The 19,973-nt window shown below is 38.7% G+C and overlaps 3 protein-coding genes and 1 pseudogene across 8 annotated transcripts; 2 read left to right on the forward strand and 2 right to left on the reverse strand.

The window, feature by feature from the left end:
* The first annotated feature begins 1,183 nt into the window (after positions 1–1,183).
* Positions 1,184–2,519, forward strand: LOC133708321 (BAHD acyltransferase At5g47980-like; annotated as a pseudogene).
* Positions 2,520–3,043: 524 nt separating this feature from the next.
* LOC133708914 (non-specific lipid transfer protein GPI-anchored 25-like) lies at positions 3,044–4,098 on the forward strand. The gene is made up of 3 exons (XM_062134491.1): positions 3,044–3,559; positions 3,669–3,734; positions 3,832–4,098. The coding sequence occupies exons 1-3, from the start codon at positions 3,163–3,165 to the stop codon at positions 4,020–4,022; spliced, it is 654 nt and encodes a 217-aa protein (XP_061990475.1). The 5' UTR covers positions 3,044–3,162; the 3' UTR covers positions 4,023–4,098.
* Positions 4,099–4,228: 130 nt separating this feature from the next.
* LOC133708913 (probable RNA helicase SDE3) lies at positions 4,229–8,880 on the reverse strand. Of its 6 annotated transcripts, none has more exons than XM_062134488.1 (6): positions 8,727–8,858; positions 8,376–8,457; positions 7,081–7,904; positions 6,819–6,992; positions 4,919–6,376; positions 4,229–4,805 (listed from the first exon to the last, which is right to left on the reverse strand). In XM_062134488.1, the coding sequence occupies exons 3-6, from the start codon at positions 7,879–7,881 to the stop codon at positions 4,512–4,514; spliced, it is 2,727 nt and encodes a 908-aa protein (XP_061990472.1). In that variant the 5' UTR covers positions 7,882–7,904; positions 8,376–8,457; positions 8,727–8,858; the 3' UTR covers positions 4,229–4,511. The 6 variants fall into 6 exon arrangements, with proteins under 6 accessions (XP_061990472.1, XP_061990471.1, XP_061990469.1 ...); XM_062134487.1 differs by having other exon boundaries at positions 7,081–7,887; positions 8,727–8,857; XM_062134485.1 differs by having other exon boundaries at positions 7,081–7,887; positions 8,376–8,509; positions 8,727–8,841.
* A 3,184-nt stretch (positions 8,881–12,064) lies between these two features.
* Positions 12,065–14,752, reverse strand: LOC133710775 (proteasome subunit beta type-2-A). The gene is made up of 3 exons (XM_062136911.1): positions 14,471–14,752; positions 14,238–14,361; positions 12,065–12,544 (listed from the first exon to the last, which is right to left on the reverse strand). Exons 1-3 carry the CDS (start codon positions 14,626–14,628, stop codon positions 12,212–12,214), a joined length of 615 nt encoding a protein of 204 aa, XP_061992895.1. The 5' UTR covers positions 14,629–14,752; the 3' UTR covers positions 12,065–12,211.
* Positions 14,753–19,973: the final 5,221 nt, after the last annotated feature.

A 19,973-nucleotide genomic window follows, 5' to 3' on the forward strand; every position in this document is an offset into this window, starting at 1 on the left:
ACAATATGTCAAGGAAGAAAAAAAAAAAAAATTAAGTCCACGCTCTGAATATTACACCTCTCTTTTTTATGTTATTAAAGAAAAAAAAATTTAAGTAAATTATATCTACACATGCTTATTTTCTAAACACACAGCCCCATAAAATTTTTTGTTCATTTTTCCTGTGAAAGTTCCTTTTTTAACCCTACTCATGAAAAAAAAGAAACCACATGCAGAGTTTCTTCTTATCGCTTCCATTGTTTATTTTTATATTGCGGATATCAATCTCTTTCATGAAATAATGTATCTTCTATTTGTAACAAGAACCAAATATGTCGATTCAAATTTCAATCATGTATGTATTTCCAATTAGTTGAGTGATATGATTATAGCTCAGTTAGCTACAAGGACGTAGGATCGGTATGGGTTGCCTGGGCTACAGGCCCGGTGGTTTGTTATTTTTATTAATACAAAAACTTAATAAGCCTAAGCTCACCTACATATATATATATATATATATGTATCATAGCCCACTTAGTTAGATACAAGGACGTAGGATCAGTATGGGTTGCCTGGACCATAGGCCCGGTGGTTTGTTATTTTTATTAATACAAAAACTTAATAAGACTAAGCTCACCTATATATATATATATATATATATATATATATATATATATATATATATATATATATATATATATATATATCATAGCCCACCTAGTTTTTTAAATCAAAGTCTAATGAATTAATTTGTCCAATCAATAAGTCCAGCATATCGTTGGAAAATAGAAAAGAATTTGATCGTCTTCAATGAAATAATAAAAAGAATGTTCTATTTAAAAGGAAATATAAATAATTCAAGTGAGTAAGCCATAACAAAATAATTTAAAAGGAAATGTTCTATTTAATGTCTTCCCATAACAAAAGAAAAAAAGAGTTATTTTATTCTCTACTCTTTGCGTTTTACTGAATATTGTCTTTCTCAAGCTAGTTTATTAGGGTTCATTTAGTATTCATCAAGAGCGTTTTTTTTTTCTTTTTCTTTTTATTTTCTCTAGTTCTTTCATATAAATTTAAATTTTAGTTCCAAAAGTTTTAGGGTCAAAAAATGCATACAGGAGATAAGAGAAGTTGACTTCCATTGCACCATCATATGCCTTTATATAGATGAATGTTTCATTATGAAACTCATGTGTGAAGAAAAATGTGTTCAGAAATGAGGGTTGAAGTGATCGACAAGGAAACAATTACACCATCATCTCCTACACCTCACCACCTTACAACTTCCAACCTTTCTGTTTTTGATCAGTTTTTACCGGACTTGTATGTCCCCCTACTTCTCTTCTATCCCAACAATAGTACTACTAATCACAAGGGCAATATGGTTGATCACCACTACTCATTGGTTACCGAAAGATCCAAGCTTCTGAAAACTTCATTATCTGAAGCCCTCAGCCGCTTCTATCCTTTCGCAGGAAGAATATTTAGCCACAACAATATTCTTTCGATCTGTTGCAATGACCATGGTGCGGCATTTATCCAAACCCGTGTCAACCGTCCCATATCAAAGGTTTTGGAAAAGCCCCATGCTGGGATGCTAAATCAATTACTTCCAAATGACATAGAATCAACATTTGAAAGCACAGGCTATCTCCTACTAGTCCAAGCCAACTTCTTCGAATGTGGCGGAATTGCAATTGGGGTTAGCATTTCACATAAGAACGCAGACGGCTTCACACTCGGAACATTTATCCGTAGCTGGGCAGCAATGGGCCTTGGCACTGATGTAGTAGCTCTTCCAACTGCAGAATTTGGTGTTGCAGCATCTGTTTACCCACCACAAGATTTATTCATCAAGTCATTGCAAACTTCTGGGGAATATGTTTATGAAGATTGTGTAAAAAGAAGATTTGTTTTTGATGCCTCAAATATTCTACGTCTCAAGTCTAAAGCCGCCAGTGCCATCGTTCCAAATCCAACTCGTGTTGAAGTAGTGTCAGCGCTTATTTGGAAATGTGCAATGGACGTATCAAGATCAAACTTAGGTGTTACAAGGCCAGCAATGCTGTTTCTAGCAGCAAACATGCGGAAAGTATTGGCGCATCCCACTTTAATGGGAAATCTTTTAGGATGTGTCCCAAACAAAGACACAAGAAAGTGAGGCAACTCTTCAAAGCTTGGTTGCTATACTACGGGAAGGTATTGAGAAATTAAAAGTGAAATATGGTAATGGAGTTAGCGGAGATGATATCTGCCAACATTTCAAAGAGCATGAAGATTTAATGGGTAAGAATGATATAAATAACTATACATGTTGCAGTTGGTGCAGGTTTGGCTTCTATGAAGCCAATTTTGGATGGGGAAAGCCATCGTGGGTCACTATTCCAGATTTCCCAATCAAGAATCTATTTTTATTGATTGATACAAAAGATGGAGAAGGCATAGAAGCATTCTTGAGTTTAAAAGAAGACAACATGGCTGTAATTGAAACCAATAAGGAGTTGCTTGCGTATGCATCTCTCAATCCAATAGTTATTTGATATGTAACCCCCCGACCCTAAGACAAAAACAAATAAAGCCTCCTCTTGTGTGTTGATGAAAGCATAGTGGAGTTTCTTTTGCCAAGAAACATGTTATAAGGAAGTAGATGCTTATTACTAGTAACATTGTTTAGTTGCTATGTACTTTCCACATCAATTTCCATGATTAATTTGCATTTCGATTCATTCATCTGAGTTGTTACTTTTGTTTAGATTTAAAGTTTGCTAATCTGGTTACATAAATGTCTTGCATGTTCATTTAGTAACCTTTAAATTTTTCGAAATCAAATGAATATAACGGACTATTTTTTTATCTCATTTTCAGCTTACACAGTTTTTTAAAACGATCATATTTCTGGGCTATATAATAGCTTATCATGTTTGAACGATCCACACGAAGCATTAATTCTAGCAATTTATTCTACAAAATTGCTAATCACGTGAGACAAACAAAATTCAAAAGCAACCCATTATCATCCTAAAACCATTTTTCTAATTTCTATAAGATTTAACTAGCACCGCCTTCTTCTACTCCCCTAACTAATTGTACAAGAACGTAAATCATAGAAACCAGAAGGGTATTTCAGAGACAACAAAACTTCGTTTCCCGCCATTTCTCTCTCTCTCTCTACGCCTTCCGATCATGAGCACCACCGCCACCGCCACCGCCACCGCTCTGCGCTCGTCGTCTCTCATGGCCGTCCTCCTCCTCGCCTCCTTGTTCGTCGCTCTCGGCGCCGCAAATTCAGCAAAAGAATCGCCGCCGTCCGCTTGCGCAGACGAGCTCGTCCGGTTCTCGCCGTGCCTGTCGTACGTGGCGTCGCCGCCGAACAACCTCTCCGACTCGCCGGCCTCCAAGTGCTGCGACGTGTTCTCGTCTGCGGCGGAGTCCGGCCGCGCCGTTTGCCTCTGCTACCTAGTCCAGGATCCTCCGATGCTCGGCTTTCCAGTGACCGTCGCTCGCGTCCTCTCGCTCTCTTCCGTTTGCGGTCGCCGGAACTCCACCGCTGCTTCTACTTCTCTTCAGTCCCTTTGCTCAGGTTCTTGATTTTCTTCATCACTTTCTTTTCCCCCAATCTTTGATTTCTCAAATCAAATCTGTAATTATGAAAATTGATTATGATTTCTTGGATCCAATTTGTTATACAGAGTCGCCGGAACTCCCTCCTCTCCGCAACACCACGATTTCGGTGATTTCAGGTCCTCCTCCTTCCGGTATTAGTCTCACTCACCTCATCATTATCTTGATTATTTTACCTTAATCGCAGATTAGGGAAGCCTTTAATTTGAGTTTGGGTTAATTAATTTTCAGGTCATGAAACGGCTTCATCTCCTTCGCCAAAACCAACAAACAAGTCAAGCACAAGACCAAGCTTCTCAACTCCACCGAGCTCAGCGGTAGAACCAGCAAGAGTGTCGTCGTCGGCGGCGGCCATGAAACGAATTTTCAAGAACAATACTTCCTGGTTTCTACCTGCCATATCGATTTTCATACTCATCTGATCATAGAACTTCAACCGGGTTTGGTTTTTCTCACTCTTGGTGGTACATTGAGATAGTAATCAAGCATGCTTGTGTTTACTCTGTTAGATTGGCATTCATGAGTTTCATTTGTATATTGATTTTGAGATGAAGCTGTGATAATTGTCTTGATTGAGCAATGACGTCTTTAGTTTTCTGGAAAGATGTATCAATCCTAACTCAATATAGCATATCAAAAAGTGAAATCCACACTCATTTCTGTATAGTAATAGGAGAACAATCTTTATGGCAAACCATATGTAACTTCATTAGCAATACATTAGCAAATCAACTGTCATGAAGTCCTTGGGATTATCTTTACGAATCCCACCTAGACACTCGGCTACATCTATAGCCATGAGTTGATGCTTCACCCGATAAGAAGAAAATACAGTTCTAGCTAGAATTGATTCTAAAACTATAGATTCAGACTGGAAAAGCGCTTCCCCATTATGTCCAGAAACTCAGTGTTTACTTCCAGCCATCAGACCATTCAGATTCATCAACGACAGGCTGGGGATCTTCTGTTTCCAGCAACTGTTCAGCTCCATCTCCGTTTTGGAAAGGTTGCGGAGCTTCTGCTTCCCACGACCCTTGAACCCACGAATCAGTTCTAGAGAACTGAGCGTTTTCTTCATTGTTGTCCCAGTTATCTTCCTGTGTTGGGTTCTCATAAGAAAATTCCTCCTGCCTGACAGGGAGATTACAACCCTGATAGGATTTGTTGTCTACACAGCGCCACAGAAGCTTATTCCAGTTGGGATCCTTCCAAAACCAAACAACTCATGTTAAGTAATTAGGATTGCACAGATTTATACAGTAAACCTTATTTGATCAAAGATAATGATGCGTGCAACCAGTAAGGAAAAGGGCAATACCTTGCTGATAATATGCGGGTTCCCAATTATAATCAGCAAAGATTTGGCACGAGTAATAGCCACATTAAACCGTTTTGGATTGCTCAGAAATCCCAAACAGAATGTTCTGTCAAATTCATTGTGCTTGATTGTTGATCGCACAGTTGATATTATGATAACTTCCCTCTCCTGTCCCTGAAACTGCTCGACACTTCCAACCTTGATGTCAGGCATGTCCAAATCTTCAAAAGCTTTCTTCAGTTTGAGCACTTGCTGTCGGTAAGGAGTTATAACCCCAATATCTTCTTCACTCAGGTTCTTTCCTGCAGTCAATCTCTTAGTGACCTCCACTACCTTACTAGCCTCAGTCCGGTTAAACCATGATGGATTATTTCCTTCCCTCTCATCACAACCTTGAATGCCAAAGAAAACCACGGGAAAGTCCTTATTGGGAAGAAGGTCCAGCCTTGCAATGATGGGAACTGAGTCATCTTTACAAGCAATCAACTCTCCTCCATAGAATAACTCATTGGGGAGGTGCAAAATGTCTGGGTGACATCTGTAGTTTCTAACCAACTTTGTCACATAACTGTTATCTTCATTTCTATAAAATTCACAGTCGAACATCCTCTCCAAGTATGATATCCCCAAATAGTAATCTTCTGCTTTCTTGGAGTTTATGATTGGCCCTAATTGCATAGGGTCTCCAGCAAGAACAACAACTGTATTCCTCTCGTGCAGACTGGCTACTGGGATCATGGTTTCTGGTTCTGAAGCTTGTCCTGCCTCATCCAAGAAAATATGAGAGAAGTGGCCTTTTTCGATACCTTCTGCATAAAGAAGAGCGGCACTCATATAGGTTGATATGATGATCCTATAGCGCCTGAGGGCTTTGGGTGGAGGACAGTCGAAGATATTGTCCTCGGAGCAGCAAAATTTAATATAATCAGGCTTGATATCTCCATAAGGACGGGTAGGTGCATTAAACCTGAATATTTCATGCTCTTTAACTACTTTGTCAGCCTTTTCATTGAGGAGTTTCTCCAGGATGTGGTCTGCTGCACTATTTGAAGGTGCACAAACAAGAATTCGAGCTTTTGCTTGACTTTTGTAGAGTTGGAGGATTGCTTCCACTATTGTCATTGTCTTGCCTGTGCCAGGAGGTCCATGAATCACAAAAGGTGGTCCTCCTTTGCAGCCAAGGATCATCTCAACTGCACGCATCTGCTCTTCATTAAGTCTACAAGAAGGTATAGGGTACAGTTTTGGGGCATTAATCCATCTTTGAGGGGACTCAGATGGAAATAGGAACCCTCTGTCTAACTCTGCAGCAGCATCAGTCGCTTGATATAACCTTCTCATGGAAACTCGATTATATGTGAATTGCACATTATAAAGATTACCGTCTGTGTGGTCTCTGTGAAAATCTTGCGCAAACTTCAAGTAAACTTCATCAGCCTCAACATGGTGAATGAAACCCTGAGAAAAACAAAAAAAAATTCGGTAAAACATAAGCTACAGAACTCTAGATATAATAATAACACAAAGATAACAGAGTAAGGTATTGATGAGAAAGGAAAAAGCCAATATACATGAATTGGCCAACAGCTTGTGAGATGCAATGCATATAAATGGATGAACTTGCCAAACCATATATGAACTATTTTGGAATGGCCACAATAGAAAATGACTTCTAGGTGTAACCAGATAAAGGAGAAAATGCTTTCAGAGGTTGAGCTAAGCATCCCTATTGGACCAAAAGTTTAAACCTATTTAGATTGAGCTAAGTAATTACAAAAAGATAGTTAAATAAATAAATAATTCCTATATTCAGGGGATTCATAATACTACTTATCACAGCAATGACTAAATGCATAAGATGCTTAGTTATGATGATGACTTTTTGTATAAGAAGAACAACCTGATATGGATCAAGTGTTGTGTCATCTGCATACTCAGAAAGCTTGGCGAAAACATGATCCCCTTGGACAAGTGAAGGCCTTCTCTCAGCAAGCCCTGGGACTTCAAGGGACAAATAATGATATCCCCTCCTCCTCAAACTAACATATTCCATATCATAACTTCTCATGCTGTCCTGAAGCAATCGCCGAATTGCACATAAATCAGAAAGAAAAGAAATACAAGAATCCCCACAAAGTGTTGTTACAAAGTGAAAAATTTACCTCTAACTGTATTTCCTCCATCATCAGTAAAGTCTTGAAGTGATCAGCATAGTTCCGCCTCTTAAGACCTTCTGTTACACATTCAGGATCGTGCCCGTCCAAGAGGTAATCCCTAAGTTCCTTTGGAATGTCATATCGCGGAAGCCTATTTTTGTAGGGTTGGCGTTTTGTTTTTCTACTAGGGCTTACAGCCACATGATAGGAAGCCACAACAATTGGTTTCTTTTTAGTGCGTCTTTCGAATGGTCTTGTTGAGGCCAGAGATTGGGAGATCTTGTCATCAGCCAAGAGAAAAACAGCACGTTCAATCTGATTATCCTCGAAATCAAACTGCACAACGCTGGTGTGCATACCAATTTCCTTGGGCTTGCAAGACAGCCACACAGTCAAAGTGTCTCCTGGTTGCAGAACTCTGTCCTCGAGGGAAGCAGACTCGAGGAAGGCTCTAATGGCTTCTACACCAGAGTCTTTCTTTGGAGGCTCCATCAGAGAAAGTGTGAAAGAGTCCTCTGGAGTTGAGGCATAAATTTTAACACTCCATAGCTCCACTGGCTTCCGGGTGGGGTTCTCAATTGTTATTTTATCCGAAACTGTTTCTCCTACAACTACTGATTGAGGCTTTTGACCTTGCTTTCCTCCCACAAGAGGGAATGGGACTGAAATAACAATCGGACCCTCTTCAGCTGGGTTGTAACTACAAACCGATTTGTCATCTTTGAAATCGATGAACCCGATATCCCCTTTGTCTCCAATGACAGAGCACTCATCATCATCCCACTTACCCCCAATTGTACTCATCATAAAAGACTGAAATCAACAAGAAACTGTGAGAGTGTGAGCTTCAACTCGACAAAAGAGATCAGAAAATAAGAACCAGGTTTTAACAGAAGATCAAGTGCCAGTTTTGTGATTTACAAGGATTGCCAAAATTACAGTCAGATTACTACAGATTATCAACAATTTCAGATAATCAATAATCTCATCAAAGCTAAGCAACAAAACCAGAAGAACTACAATCAGAAACACCACAGATTAACAAATTCCGAAAAAAGAAACCTAATTCTGTAAAGCACATCAATAAGATCAACACAAACCTACTTCAATACCTCTGATCCAAAAACAAAAAAGTTGCTTCAATACCCAAAACCCATGTGAGAATCCAAGTCCAAAATCATACAGAACACAAAAAAGCTGTGAAATTTGGGCAATAAACACATTGACAAATGCATACAGATACAGAAAGATCAGAACTTGAAACAAAGCCTAAAAAAAAGAGATTAGGTTGAGATACAAACCAGTTATTACAAATGACTGAATGAGATGACCAAAACCCACCGATGATCAAGTATAAATATGAAATCGGCCCAAAACGGTTCACTGCATTTCAGCATTCATCACATGAAAAATGACAACCCAGTTGAACCAGGCTCTGGGAAGTGTGAGAGAATCTCAAACAAACAAATTAGACAACCCAGGAGAACCAAAATACTGAATCACGAGAAGAAGCAAAAAAATAAATACATTGGAGTTGGTGATTTAGTGAGGTGTTCCTTCCACTTTTGGTTTGTTTTTTTTTTTTTTTTTCCCAGAAATAAAGAATGATTCTTTGAAAATTTTCTAAACAATAATGAATTTGAAAAATGAACCTTTTATTTTCGATTATGACTGGAAGCCGAAACGCCCTAGGCCTTAAATTCTGGATTCGGAGACCAGAGATGGCTCAGGTAGCAGAGGGATACTATAAAACCGTATTGTGCGTGGCAGAGTCCGATTGGAGTAGACCTGTCCCAGTCAATAATACTGGCTCTGCTTCACTGAACTGGAGATGAAATTCAGTAAATCACACTTTGGGCCTTCTAGTTTGATCAATTCTTACTCTTGCCACTGTAGTTTTTAAATTTCGCAATTTTGGTCTCCGAGATTCGGTAACTATCTAATTTTGGCTCACAATCATTTTTTTTTTTTAATTTAAAGTTGATAGCATTAGATCAACAGCTATAAAAAAAACTTTGGCTCACAATCATTAAAACCTTTAATATAATAAAATGAGCGAATCCAACTCTATTAACGTGGCGAGGATTATATGTTCGTTTTAGCTAGAAAAATGTCTGGAATTTAACCGATATACAAAGTCAGCGAATTGCGAAAAAAATCTAGCGAAATTGACAGTATATATTCGGTGGTTTGCAAACTTTGGAGTGTATCTAAACGTCTAAACTGTTTTAAGAAATATGATCAAAATTCAACATAACAGTAATGAGGCGAAAATATTTGAATCCATGTTGGATCTTACAACTTTAACGGTTGACGGTTTAATCAAAATTTATTTATATTAGATGCGGTAAGCACTTGGTAGTTTCCCACTCGTAACAAGCTACACATGCCAGCCCGGCTAGTATTGTTTAGTTTAATACTTTTATTGCCAAATTCAATACTCAATTTTAATTGACTTAAACGTCGGAGGTTCATTGGCCTCTAAAACTGAGCCCTCCTAGCTGTGTTTCGTCTTTGATCGCTCACCCAGCACTAGCACATGGTAGCCTAGCTACTTTAGGTCTTTAGTTACAAATCAGCCACCTGATTCAGGCTTTGTTTATTGTTTGAGCTAGACAATAAACAACAATGTGCGATTATTGCCAAACGAGATAGTTTAGGCCTCTTAGTTTAGATAAATTTTCAATCTTTTACCTGAGTCTTTGCAATTTTCATTATTTTAGTAAAAATGACCATAATTTGACTTGCCTCTGACATGGCGAGAGAAATAGTTTAGTCTGCATTGGATGTTCATTTCTTTCTACACTAAAGAGGCAATCTACTAGGTAAATCTGCACAGATTGCAAGTTGCAAAAGAAATCTAGTGCTTTTGCCAGTTTCCATCTCGGAACATGGTTAGATTTGTGTTCAATATCATTAGCCTTTTAATACTCCTACATAGCTCAAAGATAGGATCGGATTAGGCGACCCAAATGATAAGCAAATTACAAGAACTACATATAAACCACCTCTAAATCTTTGTTTTCTTTACTCAACGAAACAAAGATTTATCTTTCTAGTGAGCTTGACGTTTGGTCCCAATTTATGAAGTTAGCAAATTGCAAAAATAAACTAAGCAACTTTTTCACTTTTCATCTTTTCAAAAAAAAAAAAAAATCACTTTTCAATTTTCATCTGCTATTGGTAAGTATGTAGGTCTACACAATATTATCTTTTGAAAAGATATCGTTAATGCTAAGGAATTGCTACTAAGAATTTCAATTAAGTTGGCAGGCTGGAAAAAAGGCACCCTCTCAAGAGCTGGCAGGATGACTCTCATCAAATCTAACTTTGATGGTATATCTAATCATGTCATGTCTTGTTTCAAATGTCCGCAGAAACTTACTAATAATATAGACCAAGCAAGCCAGGAAATTTGTTTTTGGGGATCAAATACAAAATGTCCTTTAGTTGCCTGGGATAAAGTTGTACCCTCAAAAGTATTGGGGGAACTTGGTATTAGGCCTAGCGCCTTCTTTAATAATGCAGCCATTGCAAAATTGGCCTAAAAAGTAATTACAGACCATGACAATTGGAATTGGTGATCACAGATTGTAAAAGAGAAATATCTTAGAAATGTGCGTCTCCTTTCAGGCCAAGAAAAAGCGGTCAAAATCACTTGCTTGGAAAGGAATCTTGGATGCCTGACAACTCATTTTTAAAGGTATAAGATGAATTGTTGGTAATGGTAAGTCCATAAACTTTTGGATGTTTAACTGGATCTTTGATTATCCTCTGTTTGATATCATTCCTAATAAAGTTAAAGATAGAATTGACATTAATGAAACAGTAGCTAATTCTATTGTGAATGGTGCTTGGAATAGAGAAAAACTCTTTTATTACTTGGATCTGAATGTTGTTAACCAGATTACTGAAATCTCTATTCCCTTCACAAATCAGGAAGATGAGTTCATTTGGGGAACTTCTTCCAATGGTCAATTCACTATTAAGTCTGCAACATGGCTGCATATTAATAGTATGGAAAAACATAACAACATTGAACTTCTAAATAACCTCTCGAAGATTAATATCCCCCTGAAAATTAAAATTTTTGGTTGGCTTCTGCTAAGAGGAAGATTGAAAACAAGAGATCGACTTTCTAAGTTTGGTCACATTGATGATAACTCTTGTCCTCTTTGTGATAATAATTATAATAAAACTGCTGATCATTGATTTGGCTATTGTGAGTTTACTAATGCAGTGTGGAGACTAGCCCAAGTTCAGACCGCAATTGACTGGAGTGAAGGATACTTGAAGGTATTTCAGGAACTGTTTGTTAACCAACCTTATGATAGTGGCAAATTTGCCAAGATGCATTGTTGCAGAAATGAAACTATCTTTAAAGGAATTATTAGCTTTCCTAATGCATTGTGGCAGCCTCGGCTGCTGTTCTTAATGATATCAAAGGAATGATACATTCTAATGGGGGGATTGCTAAGTTAAACCGTCAACCACTATTGTGTGGCACCCTCCCCCTACAGAATATGTCAAGATTAATTTATTAATTTTTACTTTTCACTTTTCATCGTTTGATTTTTTTTTTTCCTCATCATTTACTAACTTCGGAGTTTTGTTCAGAAGTTTCAGAAGACAATTTCATCATTTACTAACTTCGGAGTTTTGTTCAAAGCTGTTCAACCTGAAACCAATTTGACAGTCGGATCTCCGTCATCCATTTTGAACCAAAAATTGTTAGCAAATTGCAGTAGCTTGCTGACTAGAAATTTTCTTCACCGCTGAAATTGTCAGAATTAGTTTTGTACTAGCTCTATGCTCTGCAAAATTTACTCATATCTTGACTAAATAATAAACACTCATCATGAAAGATGTATGAGAATTTCAAAATGAAAGCTCACTTCCTGGGAATCGTTAGCCCTGCATCATGAATAGCATGACCCAAAGAAAATGAATGACAAAATGACCATCAACGAAAGAAAAAAAAAAAGAGGAATTTTGGAGCAGAACAGTCGTTACAAATGAAACTATCCAATTTTTGAAAATTACAACTATTCAATAGTTCAAACAAGAACAGATCTACTATGAAATAGGTTTTATCAAGAACAATTTTCCCAACGTTTGTGATAATAGAAGTAAAGCCTCAAGCACCAACCACACCAGCATCCTTGATGGACTCACGCCACGCATACTCCCTAGCTCCATCCTTGTCCACTATCTTGATGACAAAGTTAGGTGGAGCAACGACGAGCCTTGATCGGATCTCAATAATGATCTTGTCAACTAAGGCAATGGCTTCTTCAACAGACATACCTTTGTGATAGAGTCGATCCATAAGGGAGAGAGCAAAATAGGACCCGTAACCAAAGGCGCCCTTTTCAACCTTGTGGAGGGAAGCAATGTAATCAATGTAGTACAGTTCTGCCCCCTTCTCTTTATCATATCCAGCCATGAGAATGTTCACATGGTATGGGTTCTGCAATATCATATGTTGTTAAAACCAGACAAGAAAGAAAAAGAAATGTCATACATCAAAGTATACTAACACTTCAATTAAATAAGATTAGTTGCTTAGCAAAGCAGGCACATTTGGCATTAAAAAGGACCTGTAAGTGCAAACCTACTGACAGATTGTGCTCATGTATGCCTGTAACACAACTGAATAAAGTTTGCACACGCATGCGTCAAAACTTCTGAAACTTGATTTACCCATCAGTACGTCATCTGGATTAAAGTATAAAGGTAAAGAATAAAAGCCCCAAGATAACCTGAGACGTGTCCTAGTCACCAAAGCGGGCAGTTGTGGACAAAGTTAGAAGCCACTTGGAAAAGTCAGCTCTTAACTATGGCAGGTAGATTGACCTTGATTCAAGCTGCGTCATCTGCAGTATTTATCTACACTGCAGGCTGCTAAGCTTCCTATGGGAAGCTGTGAAGACATTGACAAAATCAACAGAAAGGATGCACACAATCTAAACCTAATTTAGTTAGATGCAACAAAGTTTGTAAACCTAAGCAGCTTGGGCTCTTGGGATTCTACAAGTCCCAAACAATTAAGAAGGTGCTGGCAAATAGTTTTCATTTTCCATCTGTTGGAAAACCCTTCTCACTCTGTTTATCTCTCACTAGGGGTAGCTTAGTGAATCTATAGGAACTGGATGATCCTATTTGGTCAAATAGCCACATGAACAGCAGATGGTTATTTGTCTTGGTACACAAGATGACCCTCATGTGAGAATTTACTCTCCCTGCCCAAACTTTTAGGAGGCTGGTTCACACCTGTGAAAAGTGTTCTAACGTCTAAATCGCCTTGTGAAGCTAATCAGTTGAACCCAAGTTGACCATGCTGCTTTTCAGGAATATTGTTTGCATATACTCGGGATTTCCTAGACACTCTTAATTCCTACAAACAGCCCAAGAACTGAGAATCATACATAATAATCTTGACTAGCCACTTTGATTTCCCCTCAGCATTCTAAGGTGAGAACAATCACCGGATGAGGTTCTGAAATGTTGATGCAATATGAAATTCAAAAGTGGTAATCAGTTTGATGCAGACTAGGGGGACAACGGAATTGAAGGAAAGTAGTCAGTAGAATTTAAAAAATTGAGTTCTGGAATTTGGTGCAGCAGCTACTTTCATAAGTTTGGGTTCCGTGGTGATTAAGGCTAGGGCTGTCCAGAGAACCTGGGAAGTGAACTTAAGGCTCTGCATACTTTTGACTGAATGATTCTGGTTTCCTTGTAGAAGCAATTCTGAATGTGTCTAAGGGGTTCCCATACAAGGGGAAAAGGCCATAATGCTCTCAAAAGAGCTCAAAGGTGGCTGGAAATCACTAATCCAATACAAAACATACTATACATTAGTATATTTTATTATACATGCTGGGCATAAAGTTATTCAGGAACAGGACTTTGCAAATGCATAATAAATGCAACCTAACTTCAATAGCAACCTATCAGAAAAATACTTTGAAGTAAGTTTCTAGATTTTCAAACACCAGACACTTAAAAACACCACAGATTTTCAAAGGGGGAAAAACTCAAAACAAGTTCTTTAAAGATTAAGAAGTCCAATACTCTAAGATTATTCTTTACCCTATAGATCCCTAATCGAAGGCAACAATCTAAAAACCCAAAACAATATCCAGTAAAGGTAAAAACTTTACCTTACGCAAGGCGGTGGCGAGCTCACCGCGGGTGAAATTAGCAGCGGCGGCAGTGGTCAGAGGAATCCCATTGCGAAACTGATAGAGCGACACGTTTTTCTGGATGTACTCCGTGAACTGAACCCTGTAATTTTCCCCCAATTGTTTCCAAAATTGAAATCAAATCACAAGCCCTAATCAAATCAAATCAAATCAACAATCAAAAAAAGGACAAAGGGCTCAAGATTTGGGACCTGTCTCCGGGCTCACCGCTGGCGGCGATTAGCTTGTGGGTGTCGAGCACCATGATCTTGTCCTCGTTGGACTTGTGCACCAGTATGCTGTGCACCGCCGACGTGTCCGCCGCCACTATGGCGAAATCGTTCCCAACCAAGCCGAAGATAGACTCCATCTCCTCCTTCTTCTTCTTCTTTCTTTTTCTCTTTGAGTTGCTAGGTTTCGATCTCTGTGTGATTGAGCTTGAGGAACACTGAGCCTGTAAAAAGGGCAAGGGGACTTGAGCAACAAGTCGTTTAGGGGGGGGGGTCTGTTTATTTAATATGCGAAATTGTGAAAACGCTATAATACAATTTTCGTCCCCTATAGTTTTGATTGTTTTGCGTTTTAGCCTCCTGTATGTACAACTTTAACAACTGGACCCTGTGGTTTTCATTATTTAGGTAGGAGATAGATTCCCTTTAGAACTAGAGCCTAGAAGTCCTATGACCATTTTGTGGCATAGAAAAGATTAAGAGTTCTTGACCCAAAGCACTAAAATTGGCTAAAATTATCCCACTTATCCAAACAACATATTTTTATTCCCACTTACACAATTTCAAGTAAAATGACAATTTGGCCCTCAGCTTAATTAAAAAACTACATCCATGCCATTGATCTCTCTCTCTCCTCTCTCTCATCCATCTCCGATCAGACTCTCTCTCTCTCTCTCTCCAAAAGGAGTTTGTATATCCACGTCATCGCTTTCCTCCTCCTCTCCACAGCCGTGTTATTCCCCTTCTCCTCCGACCCGGCCCTAGAGCTCGCCCGGATCCAACTCATCCACGTCGGAGTCCACTCGTCGTCGGAAATCACCCTGGATCTCTCCTTCTCGCTGACGATCAAGGTCGATCAGTTCTCCGATCCACCGCCGGTCATGGAATTAGACTCATCCTCGAGCCCAAAACCAGACTTCACCTTCGCCTTCAACTACCGCAATTTCTCCTATCAGGTTATGGAAATTGACGAAGCAGCAAAGCCTTTTGGCTCTATCTCCACATCGATGAAGGAAGAGTGCCAGTTCTCCGAGAATCCGGACGGAGTGCAGGTCCGAGATTTGCTCCGGGTCGGAGCTCGCGTCACACTGTGTCATTGGATCCGGTGATTATTGGTCCGGCTCTTGACTTGGGTGCCCAAAGCATTTTCTGGGTGCCCAAATCAGTTTTTTTTTTTTTTTTAGGGACAGAAGGAAAAAAAAAAACAGTTTTGAATGTCTATTGAGGGCCAATAGACGTCTGTTAAAGGTCTATTGGGGGGCAATAGACGTCTATTGGAGGGCAATAGACGTCTATTGAAGGGCAATAGACGTTTTGAATTGATGTAATCTCCTTGTTTTTTTTTCTGTAATCAAAGTTTTATTTGTCTAAATTTAGGGAGATTAGTTCCCATTCTTACGACTGAAAAGTCGTATTGAGGGGCAATAGACGTCTATTGAGGGGCAATACATGGCTGATAGTCGTCTATTGGGGGCAACAAATTCCGGTAGGTGGCGGCCGGTGACCGGAATCCGGCGAAAGTTGGCCGGATTCCGGAGGCCGGTGACCGGGCTCCGGCGAAGTCTCTTATGGTTTCTCTCTCTCTCTCTCTCTCTAAGTAACAAAGGGGTGAGGGTAAAATGGTATTAAAAAAAATTTTAAAACAAAAAAAAATCTTAATGGGGTATTAGGGAAGATCTCCTTAGAGTGTTTTGGGTAAGAGGGAATTTAAAAAACTTAATGGGGTAAGTGGAAAAAAAATCTCTAAAAATGGTGTAAATGGACAAAAACCCAAAGATTAATTATGTTCATGACAGTCCTATTTGTTGGACAAGCAAACTTTAGTGCAAACTAGTTGCGAAGCGGGGCAAAATTGTCCGATCACTATTTATTGAATAGTAATGAATAGTGATGAACATTGATTTGGGGTGCAGGTTTTAGTATAGAGTAGAATATTATTGAATGATAAGCAATTTTGTTTCTTTTAAAAAAAAAAAAACAAAAACAAAAAAGCAAACCGGTTACAAATGTGTTTATATTTTTAAGAAATTGTTCCACTATCTTATATAATCATAGTAGTGTTTCAGTATGTGTATCGTAAGATGAGGAAATTGGGGTTGGGGGCTAGTAGTCTCCTCATTTTAATTGAGACAGTCTTACATAGGGCAGCCGTGTCAGTGTGTCACGTATTTAGTACGGTTGATTAATCAAAATCTAAAAAACTTTATTAAAGTGATATACCCAAAACATCTCAAAATCTCTCATACATGTGCATTGATTGATCAGCCGTATCAGACTCATAACATGGCTGCCCTATGACAGATCTTCTCTTTAATTGATTTTCAAGTAAACAAAATCATTTGTTACAAAAAATTGAAAGCCAATATTCACCTCGGGCATTTCGAAAATGATTGAACAAGAAATTAAATCAAGACATCATTAAGATAACACGAAGTGTATTATATTATGTCAGAATAAGACTGACTTTATTAATGACGTACTGAAGTACTCAATGAGAACTTAAATCAAACTTAAATCAAGAACTTACAAAAAGAATGACTCATCATAAAAGAATAAAAGGAAAAATCATGCCTAGGCTTACCTAGACTTTTCTTTGCAAAAAGGACCGCAACAAATCCTGCATTCAAAAATGTGTTTGTTTGGACAAGTGACTAAGAACCACAGGAGTAGGCAATTAAGTTGACTCATGACAAAGATATACAACATGGTTTCAATTATGCATCACAATAGAAACCATATTTGTGTTTGTGTGAGTTCGGGTTTAGAAAACATCTTAATAGAAAGAAAAGAGATAATTAATTGAAGTGGTGAAGTGTCTCTCTAAGAGCAAGTTCACCCGTTGGTCACCAGGTCACTCACTATTCACTACTTTTTAGTGTTAATTTCACCATCTGGGTCATGGGCACAATGTATTTCGTGCCCTGGGTCACACGAAGTCACTTTCTGGGTCACCATCGTGACCTGCAAAGTGACCTGGGTCACCAGGTCACCATGAAAACTGTGCCCGTGATCCAGAGGGTGGAAATTAACACTAAAAAGTAGTGAATAGTGGGTGACCTAGTGACCCAACGGGTGAACTTGCTCTAAGATGAAAGATTCAAAATTCAATTAGGGTTCGATGTTCGAGTGGAATAAAAAATTCACGACTCCATCATGTATCTACTTGTATGGGGTGTCCGCGTGGCCTTAGTCTGAGAGGTATTGGCCCTAATCAAAGCAAAGAGGAATGTGCTTTGATAAGCTTTAGAAAGACTAATAAATGTAAAAAAATTATTTGGACTTGTTTTATTTATTTTATTTTTTTAAAGAGGGCCAGAACGGCTGCCCTTAAGTTTTGATCATTGATGAAATTGCAGAATACATGGGGGGACATGATACTTGAACCCCAAATTACAATAAGCATAAGGAGAATATCTCGAGATAATAACAAGAGTCTCAAATAAAAGTATATATTCTAACATGAACCAATTAGCGAAGAGTGCATTTATGGCTACTATATTTGCTTTATAAAGATGGTGACATACCAGAAAGTAAATGCTTACTCAAAGCCATAATATTCTAATAAGATCAACTTTCTCACTATGTTGCCATCAGAAAGCTAGTCCAGTGACACTTAGTTTCATTCTGCCACTAGGAGGTTGCGACCATTTGACAAAGTAAGGAACTCGCAGTCTAACTAAGGCAGACCAGACACACAAAAGGTGCAGTTCGGGACAGAGCCCATATCGCCCTACCACTACTCAGTAGGGACTTATTACCAACCTAAAGTCACATTTTATTGAAAGTAAAAACCAAAAATAAATAAAGAATAGTAAACACATCATTAGCCCATTCTAGGCCCACAGTATGATTCCAAGTCCACAAAAGTAACCACTATAGTGTAGGGATAATAGCCCACTGGCCCAGCCCAACCCTTTGTTATCGCTGCCACGATCATAATTCACTATCTCCATCTTTGAGCAACCTCAGCCAACGCACCACCACTAACATCACCCCCTCCATCCATAACCACCAATGTGTGTCTAACACCAGACCAGATCTAAACGACAACAGGATCGAATCTGAACCCAGATCGGATTGGCCACCATCTCGAAACAACACCCAAATCAGAACACGCTGGCCAAGGCAGATCGAATCGACAACAAGTCCAACCCTTTGGTATCATAGCCACCACCACAGTTGGTGGTCAACCTCCGCCCGCGAACAAACACCTGTGTCGCCCACCCAATCCAATCTAGAGCCACCACCATAGTTGTCAAACAGCCACCGCCAGCGAACAAACACCTGTGTCGCCCACCTAATCCAATCTAGAGTCTTTCTTTCCAACCAAAACCATCGACACGGTTCCAACTCCAAGACAGATTGAATTGGCAACCAGACTCAAATCTATGGTAAAACGATCTGAAACTACCAACCTTCATCGCGCACCACGAAACAATCTCTCCAAACCGCCAATGAAACCCTCCACACCATGAGTCGATCCCTGAACCTAGAAAACAGACCGGAACACCACACAAGACTAATAATGCGGCGAACTGGCAGCAACCTCTCCGACGGACGAAGGCAAGATTTCCTCATATGCGTGTAGGCGCGTTGTTTTGTGTGTATATATACACACACGCACACAACCATATTATACTATCATTTTATCTAGTATTAGTTTATAAGTTTGTTGATTGCAAATCATCAAAAAAGATTCTCTTTCATTTTTCCTAATAAAATTGATGAAACAAAATTCTGTGTGAAACTCATTTAGTTTCAGCTCTAACAAAAGTTCGTGAATGTAGAATTTAATCAAACATTTATGTAGTCATATCACACAGACCAGGCTGTGACATAAGCATGCATATTAAGGATAATATATAAGGGACATCCATAAAAGGGATAATAAGAGTTGTGCATATATACTACAAGCTCAATGCGGTTGGCAAAAGTTTTACATGCTAGAGATGTTAAACAATGACAAGCATGACTCGTGGCCTACCATTGTATCGATATTGTCTCAACTTAACCACTCATTATGTCACGCCCCAAATTTCAAATAAAGAAATTTAAATCCGAAACGTGATAACTCAACAAGTAACACACATAAATACTTAGAAATTTTTTTTCATTTAAACTAAGCAACAAAATAAACAGACTCCATAAATGTCAATACTGATTCGTTCTCTAGAGTCACATAATGCATTACAAAGTGTTTACAAAAACTTGGAAGCATGAAAGTAAAATGTGACCGCTCACAATGAGCATACTACAAACAGCAGTACAATAACAAAATAGGTTCTAAACCTAACACTACTGCAATAACAAGCTGCGGTCTTAACTCTGGTTATCCTAACCTGCAGAAATAACCCCTACACCATGGAATAGTGCACCAGGTTACAACAACAAACCCGATAAGCTTTTTAAGCTCGTATGAGTAAAACTCAATTGAAATGACTCAAACAATACATGCTTATAATTTTCTCAACTTACGAATAAATTA

Source organism: Rosa rugosa, chromosome 5, assembly GCF_958449725.1.
Source record: "Rosa rugosa chromosome 5, drRosRugo1.1, whole genome shotgun sequence".
NCBI lineage: Eukaryota > Viridiplantae > Streptophyta > Magnoliopsida > Rosales > Rosaceae > Rosa > Rosa rugosa.